This window comes from Brassica napus, chromosome C2 (genome assembly GCF_020379485.1).
Source record: "Brassica napus cultivar Da-Ae chromosome C2, Da-Ae, whole genome shotgun sequence".
Classification (NCBI taxonomy): Eukaryota; Viridiplantae; Streptophyta; class Magnoliopsida; order Brassicales; family Brassicaceae; genus Brassica; species Brassica napus.
The window spans coordinates 25,681,688-25,690,206 of record NC_063445.1 but is presented as its reverse complement, the minus strand read 5'-3'; the positions used below and the strand labels follow the sequence as shown (position 1 = coordinate 25,690,206).

Here is an 8,519-nt window from a genome sequence, read left to right as displayed (position 1 = left end):
AAAAAATATATTTTAATAAAAAGTAAAAAAAAAACATGTCTATAATATTAATCAAATAAAATTCTAAATTTTATATAGTTGAAAATAGAATATTGAGTGACTTCTTAGATTTATTTATTAATAATGAATATAGTGTAAAAAAATTCAATAAATTTAGAAGACGTAAAAATTTTCAAATGAAAATATAAATAATGTTTTATCATTATAGTCTTTTAATTATTAATGTATGTATTTATAAGTAACTATAAAATGTTTATGTCCGCAGCGAGAGAAACACCTAGTTTTCTATTTTATATACAAATCATATAATTCCATATTAATTTTAATGTTGTTCTCAGATTTTCCAACATATTTTTATTTATGTACAGATGAAGATTTGACACGTTAAGTTGACACGTTTTTATTAATGTTAGTCAACTAAGATTAATTTTGAAATTTTGAAAAACACAGAAATTTATGTCATACAAAAATTCAACAATGTGGCAGAATTTCAGGTTTATATCATCGAAATTTTAGATTTGTTAAGTTTTCAGTCTTCAAAATGGGAAACGAAAGCTGTCATAATAATTAAATTTTGAAGTAAATTTGGCATAATTATTTTGGAATAATGGCGGGAGTTACTAATTAGTATGCATTATTTACGTCATGGCATTAATATTGATCTTTTTCTTCCATGCTTCTACAAACTACACCTCATGGATCGTTTAATATTGTACCACACAAGCTAGAAATAAATATATAAAACCGAACCACCCGTGACATAAACTCAATATTACAACCAAAACAAAAATGGCAGCAGAAGCCAAACCTCAAATCGTCACCCACGTCAACAAACTCAATTACTTCTCTATCCTCCTCCTCCTCTCCTTCAACGTAGCATCCGGCGCCGGAGGAACATGGAAGCTTCTCTTAAACGAGGTCGGAATCTCAGCAATGCACTCACAACTCCTCATCAACGACCGGGTCATAATGTACGATCGTTCCAACTTCGGTCCTTCAAAAATCTCTCTCCCTAGCGGAGCCTGCCGCGACAGCCCAAACGACGTCGTTTCCAAACGTGACTGCTCGGCGCACTCCATCGAATACGACGTCGCTTTTAACAGCATCCGTCCTTTAACCATTGAATCAAACACATGGTGCTCCTCAGGAGGAGTCACTCCCGAGGGAGCTCTCCTCCAGACGGGAGGAGACAAAGAAGGGGAACGTAAAGCTAGAATGTTCTATCCTTGCGACGACGAGTCATGTGATTGGACAGAAGTTGATAACGCACTTAACGTAAGAAGATGGTACGCTACGAATCATGTTCTTCCAGATGGTCGTCAGATCATAGTAGGAGGTCGAAACCAGTTCAACTTCGAGTTCTTCCCTAAGACAAAAGCTCCAAGTCTCTACAAGTTACCGTTCTTGTCCGAAACCTACGATGTGGGACAAGAAAACAATCTCTACCCTTTCATTTTCCTCAACAGCGACGGAAACTTATTCATATTCGCTAACAACAAAGCCATTTTGCTAGACTATAATAAGAACACTGTCGTGAAAACGTATCCGAAGATCCCTGGAGGCGATCCGAGAAGCTATCCGAGCACTGGTTCAGCTGTTCTTCTCCCCATCAAGAACCTTGAAGCTGAGGTTGTCGAGATGGAAGTTCTGGTGTGCGGCGGTGCACCGAAAAGATCGTACCTCCTCGCTTTATATAAAAACACTTTTGTCAAAGCTCTTGACACGTGTGCAAGAATCAAGATCAATGATGATAAACCTCAATGGGTTCTCGAGAAGATGCCTAGGTCGAGAGTAATGGGAGATATGATCCTTTTACCTAACGGACATGTTCTGTTAATTAACGGTGGCTCATCAGGCTCTGCTGGTTGGGAGCTAGGTCGTGAACCGGTTTTGAACCCTGACCTTTATCATCCCAATAAACTGGTCGGTTCGAGATTCCAAGTTCAGAATCCTAGTACTATACCAAGAATGTACCATTCAACCGCCGGTTTGCTCCGTGACGGTAGAGTTCTTGTCGGAGGAAGCAACCCACATCAGTTTTATAATTTCACCGACGTTCTTTTCCCGACGGAGCTTAGGCTAGAAGCTTTCTCTCCGTCGTATTTGGAATCTCAGTATTGGAGTATACGTCCGAGGATTATTAGTCTTTTATCACACTCTACCGTTAACTACGGTGGAATCTTGAGGCTGAGGTTTATGGTGTTCGGTATAGGAGGAGTGCGAAGTCCGGTTAAGGTGACGATGGTGTTTCCTTCGTTTACTTCTCATTCCTTCTCGATGAGTCAGAGACTTTTGGTTCTTGATCATGTTGAGTTAGTGAGGATAGGAGTGTGGACTTATGAGGTTAGGGTTAAGGCACCAAGATATAAGAACATTGCACCACCTGGTTATTACATGGCTTTTGTTGTGAACCAAGATATACCGAGTGAAGGTATTTGGGTAAGGTTGCAGTGAATGTGTTTGTCAATGTTATTATAGTTTGTTCTACGTGTGTGGTAATTTTTTATTTTAAAAAATCTGTTGAATTCTTTTTGATTTGAGTGATCAAAATTTATTTCGCGGGAATGTATGTAATAAGATTGTTGTTTGGATACAATTACATGAATGGGATTCTTTCGTCTCTGAGTTGGTAATGTTTTCATATTTGATACTTTATTGGTATGTGAAAGTTTCATGAGTAAATGAAACGAATCTTTAAATTTTGTTATTTTTATTATAGCAAATGGAATTTTGATGTCGTGGGCAAGAGATAGATGCTAAACTTGTTCCTTCCTTGCGGATATTTTGTGGGAATACTTATAAGAAAAACGTGATTTTTAGTTAAAAGATTCCATAAATAGAAAGTCGTGAACAAGTGTAGAAAGATTTTCAAAGACCAGAAATAGAGAGAGTCCAAAAAGACCAAGAAAAAAACTACTTATTTTAAAAATTCTATCAGAACTATAATCACCAATATCTAATTATTCTATTTTTTTTTAACAATTGTTTACATGGTTTGTTACTTAGGAAACCCATGCATGTAATCGTTAATATATCATAAGCTCACGTTTTTTTTAATCCAAACTATTATAGTGCTTTCATCGTATAAACTCAAGTTATTATGGTTACATTATGCCTATGATACTAGTAGATGATGCCCTTGATCTTTTTTTCTTTTTTTCTGCCATAAGCGAAGGTTTCTATTTTTACTACTGTCGCACGGCACTGTTGCACGTCTCCACTTGTGTCACTCTCTTGTTTGACTACTTGTACGCAAATTTGCAACCAACCTCCACCACTTGCATTTGAAGTAAAAAGTTTGATAAGCTCTGGTGTGAGCTCATCGAATTTGTGACGTAATAATAAGGGGGGAGGGATAGAGGAAGAATCTGAGATGAGAAAAATCATTAAGGGAAAAAATGTTTTTTTTTTTTTTGCTAACTAGGGAAAAAAATGTTGAAGATAACCTTTTGATATTTGTGGAAACCTCATTAGTCCGGTGGTTTAACTAAGAGTTCATTAATGCTTCTACACCAGGAGGTCTGAGTTTCGAATCCTAACAAAGGCGAATTATGCAGATTTATGGAGAAAAAACATATAGGAGTACCGTCAGACATGGATCTCATAGGACGGTTGAGGATGATGCAGTCAAACGTGAATCTTCATAAGGCAGGTAGAATTTTCGGCTGTAGAATCGTCTTGTAATATTTCTCATAGTTTGTAATAGCATAGTTAACCATCGACAAAAAAAAAAAAAATATATACCTTTTGATATTTTGATGATAGTAATCGATACCATTTTCTTACAAACCAGATACACTATCTAATATGGGCTTAAACATAAAAACCACACAGCCCAATGAGTGATTACTCGAGGTCCAAAATATTAATCAAGCTATTCAAAGTTCTCATCATGAATCTATGTTCTCCTGGCTGCCAAATTTCATTTTTTTGAATGTAATGGCTGCCAAATTTCGTTTTGATAAGAAGTTCAATATTACTTTCCTTGTGCTAATACTCCAATCAAGAACAGAACTTTGTGGTAGTTTATATGTGTTAAATGACAGCCAACAATTCAGTTAGCTCTTGTGCATGCTTTATGAGTTTGAACTTAAAATTCACACACAAGCGCTTGTAAAACGCTTCCTGAACTACATATGATATGACTAACGAATAGTATATCTGTGATTCTAAAGACTAACCATATTGACAAAATGATGAGTTTGTTCTACTTTGGAATAGTGGTGTCGCACAATAAACTCAACATAGAGAGAGAAACAAGAGTTAACAAATAGAGTGTGTCATAACATCAATTACTCAATCCATCTATGTTCTTAAGCCTCAAAGAGAGGTTTATAACACCAAAGCATTATGCTTAAAACAAACAAACAAACAGAAAGAAATCAAAAGTACTAGATGAGAGATGTGATTCTTCTAAGCACGCTCTCCACGAATACGCCTAGCCAATTGAATATCTTTAGGCATGATGGTGACTCTCTTGGCGTGAATGGCACAGAGATTCGTGTCTTCGAACAAACCCACCAGATAAGCCTCCGCAGCTTCCTGAAGCGCCAACACTGCGTGGCTCTGGAACCTCAGGTCTGTCTACAGCACAAGAAACAGATTAAGATCTCAAAATCATTACTTGTTCAGCATAATAATCAGTGACAAGATCAAAGAAACTACCTTGAAATCCTGGGCGATCTCACGAACGAGACGCTGAAACGGAAGCTTACGGATCAACAACTCAGTGCTCTTCTGGTACTTACGAATCTCACTGATTCATTAAAAAGAAACAAAAAACAAACACCGTTAACTAACGGAACGGAGACGGAACTTTTCCGTGAAAAAGATTTGCGAAATTACCGGAGAGCGACGGTTCCGGGACGGTAACGGTGAGGCTTCTTGACTCCTCCCGTGGTCGGCGCCGATTTCCTCGCCGCCTGTAATCGCAATTACGTTAGAATCGAAATTCCAGGCGAATTCGAAACCCTAGATCCCCTTTTCTTCGTAATTGAGAATATAAGAAGAACAAACCTTGGTGGCGAGTTGCTTCCTGGGAGCTTTTCCTCCGGTGGATTTCCTAGCAGTCTGCTTCGTACGAGCCATGGCTTCTTCTCTCAACGAAGAGCTTTGAATCAGAGAGAGAATGAATCGAATGTTTCGTTTAAGGAGAAAAAGGTGAATGAAGATTAAGAATTTATAGCGATGAGATTAATTAAGGAGAAGTGGAAGACGTGCGATTCGACGGTCCAGATTTGATTGAGGGAAATATTAATCCTACGTGGCGATCCGCGTGATTGAGTATTATTGGTCTGTTTCTTGTTAGCATTGATTCAGGTATTAAGGCGGATAATCTTCTTAACTATCTGAGAGGTTGATTTTTTTTTTTTTTTGTTCTCTTTTTTAAACCGGAACTAGAGACTGACTTGTAGGTAGGCCTGTTCAATATGGTAAAACCGAACCGTACCGAACCGAACCGAACCGAAATAGACAATATGGTTTGGTTTTGGTATATACCATATAAACCGAATGGATATAATTTTATAAAAACCGTAGGATTTGGATATGGTTTGGTATATAACCGATTAAACCGAATAAACCGAACAAAACCGATTAAAAGTAGAAACATGTAAATATGTATCTATTTTATAACAATACATGAAAATCTATTTGTTATATAAGTTAAATTTGTGTTAATAACTATTACCATAATGTTATAGTAATAAAGAACCTTATATAATTTGTAAAACACTTGAACTATAATTAAATAACAATACATCGCAATTCAGACATCTTATTTTCTAAGTTTTTTTTTATATCTTTTTGCTTTATTTTAGTATTCACTAAATTAATATGAAGATGAAAAATTTGATGAAAAATAATTAATGGAAAATTTTCACAACTTTTTTCTTATCTATAAACAAACAGAGTTTCGTGTTCAATCGAAAAAACATGACTTTACTGAACACCAAATATGAAAGAGTGAAAAAACTTTTCTTTCATGTTTCTGTTTTGTTTCATACTTTTATTTTCAAAATTTCAGGCTCTGATTTTAATTATAGATTTGATGATTTTATTTGATGGTAGAAGCATTTTTACGTTTTTGTTCATTTATTTGAACATATAATATATTTTTAATAAATGATTGTGTTGACAATATGACTCTAAAATTCATTTTATATGATCTCAAACTAAATAATTATGTTTTTTGGTATAAAACCGAATAAACCGAAAACCGACGGTATATAAACCGAACCGAACCGAAGTAAATATGGATTTAGAATGGTAGTTATATTTTACTAACCGAAATACCAAAAACCGAAAAAAACCGAACCGAAACCGAACCGATATCCGGATTGAACACTGTAGGGAAAAAGGCTAATTCATGCTTGCACCAATAGTTTTTGGAAAAACAAGCATATACTCCTAAACAATTTGAAATACGTACCTGAAGAACAAAGTTAATGGTTAATTCATGCTTTGACTAAACGGTGTCTACATCCCCGTTAACGGATCTGAGTCAGCTGCTGAGTTATTACCATTCTGTCCAAAAATTGAAACTGGTCCTGTTAAAAAAAATAGGTCCGACTTCGTTTTTTTTTCCTGTAAATTCTCTTCTTTCTCGTTCCGACTATTCTTCCTCTTAGTTCATCTCTTCTCTCTGGTCTCTACAAAATCAAGCGCTTGGTTTGTTGTGAAACATAAGACTGGGTCCTTCATTTCCAATCAAAACATGATGTAAGTAATCTGAGTTCATCGGTGTTTAGGGTTCTTAAAAAAGTGAGTTCTTCAATTTAGTTTTAGTAACAGTTCTAATTTTAGGATTTCTTAGCTAATCATCGAAGTCGGTCTTATCTAAGTTCAAATTTCGGGGTTTTTTGTTGTGAGTCGATGATTAATGTGTTGCAAACTTTGTTCAATTTCAGTGACATAGATGAGGCAATGAATGAAGATCATAGTCATGGTGGTCAAAATGATGGTGCTGTATATGGTGCTGGTGATACACACGGAGGTCAGAATGAGTGTGAAGGAGGTCTGAGTGATGGTGAGAATGAGTGCAAAGAGGATGGTAGAGTGGAAGCAGTGGTGGGTGTGTTTGGTGATGATGAAGAGAATGAAAATTATAGGGATACACCCCCATGTTCTGACTCTGAAGAAGATCAATAACCAATGCCTTATGATAGGTGGAAGAGAAGCAAGTCTTTGAGAGTGTGAAAGAGTTCTGAGAAGCGGTATTAGAGTATGCTTTGAAAGGCGGGTGGAATATCCAGCTTACTAGATGGGAAGGAGTGAAATCTGAGGTAAAGTGTGGAGTCGAAGTAGATGAAGGTGAAATCCTATGAAGAATTGTTTTGCTGGTTTCTAATAGCTTTATTGCTTGGCATTAGGGATTACTTATAGCTGTTGATGAAGTGTTACCCCTTGTAGAGTACCGAATGTGTGCTAGGCATATCTAGGGGAACTTGAGGAAGCTGTATCCCAATAAACCTGAAATGAAGAAGCTGTTTTGGAGTGTGGTAGAGAGCCAGAATGAAGCTGATTATAAAGCAAATTTGAAAGCTTTGAAGTTGTATGATGTTGACGTGTACGAAGCTTTGATGTTTAGAAGACCAGAAACTTGTACGAATGTATTGCTTTTGTGTTATTTCCTTGTTTCTTAAAACATCTATGTTTTGCTGCTGAAGTAGTTATGTTTTGTTCCTTTAGGTAATCGTTGGTGTTCTTTGATACTCTTAGTATGTTATCTGAAAAGGTTTCAGTTATTCCTACTTTTATATGATTCTTTATGCTTTTAAACTCATAAAAGTGACCTATATAAATCAACCAAGAAGAGAATTGCAGAGAAAAAGAAAAGAATTGCAGAGAAAAAGAGAAATTGCAGAGAAAAAGAAAAGAAGTTCAGAGAAAGAAGAGAATTGCAGAGACCAGAGAGAAGAGACGAAGTAAGAAGAAAAGAAGAAGATAATTGCAGGAAAAAAGAGAACGGCGAAGCCCTTTTCCAAAAAGAAAAGAAAAGAGAGAACGACGTCGGACTTTTTTGAACAGGTCCGTTTCAATTTTTGGACAGAACGGTGATGACTCAGATCCGTTAACGGAGATTTAGACACCAATTTGGTCAAAGCATGAATTAGCCATTGACATTGTTCTTCAGGTACGTATTTCAAATTGCTTAGGAGTGTAGGCTTGTTTTAGCACGCTGATAAAGTATAGGTATGAATCTTCCAAGAACTATTGGTGCAGACATTAATTAGCCGTTTTCCCTTGACTTGTACGCCTGTCCGGCTGTTAATTTTATTTTTTATGAATAGATTTTTTTTTATGATTAGTATAACGCTAGATTAAAACTAGCGCCTTGCGCGGGATAAACAATATATTTATATAAATTATTTTATGTTTTTACATATTATGAACTAATAAATATATATTGAATAATTAAAAGTCAGTAACTAATACATATATAATAAAATTGGTGCGAACATATAAATTCATTTTATTAATCCAAACAATAATTGTTTTTTATTTGATAGGATATATAA

At 35.8% G+C, this 8,519-nt stretch overlaps 2 protein-coding genes across 2 annotated transcripts; one reads left to right on the top strand and one right to left on the bottom strand.

Moving 5' to 3' along the window:
- The first annotated feature begins 231 nt into the window (after positions 1–231).
- LOC106394967 (aldehyde oxidase GLOX) lies at positions 232–2,628 on the top strand. Its single transcript, XM_013835511.3, has one exon. The coding sequence runs from the start codon at positions 790–792 to the stop codon at positions 2,452–2,454; it is 1,665 nt and encodes a 554-aa protein (XP_013690965.1). The 5' UTR covers positions 232–789; the 3' UTR covers positions 2,455–2,628.
- Positions 2,629–4,224: 1,596 nt separating this feature from the next.
- On the bottom strand, positions 4,225–5,247 carry LOC106390967 (histone H3.3). The gene is made up of 4 exons (XM_013831529.3): positions 5,017–5,247; positions 4,846–4,922; positions 4,666–4,756; positions 4,225–4,584 (listed from the first exon to the last, which is right to left on the bottom strand). Exons 1-4 carry the CDS (start codon positions 5,086–5,088, stop codon positions 4,414–4,416), a joined length of 411 nt encoding a protein of 136 aa, XP_013686983.1. The 5' UTR covers positions 5,089–5,247; the 3' UTR covers positions 4,225–4,413.
- Positions 5,248–8,519: the final 3,272 nt, after the last annotated feature.

Bases quoted from the DNA above. Each gene is read 5' to 3' on its own strand.
- LOC106394967 (XM_013835511.3), top strand. From the start codon at position 790: ATGGCAGCAGAAGCCAAACCTCAAATCGTCACCCACGTCAACAAACTC.
- LOC106390967 (XM_013831529.3), bottom strand. From the start codon at position 5,088: ATGGCTCGTACGAAGCAGACTGCTAGGAAATCCACCGGAGGAAAAGCT. The intron at 4,923-5,016 runs GTTTGTTCTTCT...TTGCGATTACAG, and splicing joins GGAAGCAACTCGCCACCAAG to GCGGCGAGGAAATCGGCGCC. The intron at 4,585-4,665 runs GTAGTTTCTTTG...CTTGTGCTGTAG, and splicing joins AGATCGCCCAGGATTTCAAG to ACAGACCTGAGGTTCCAGAG.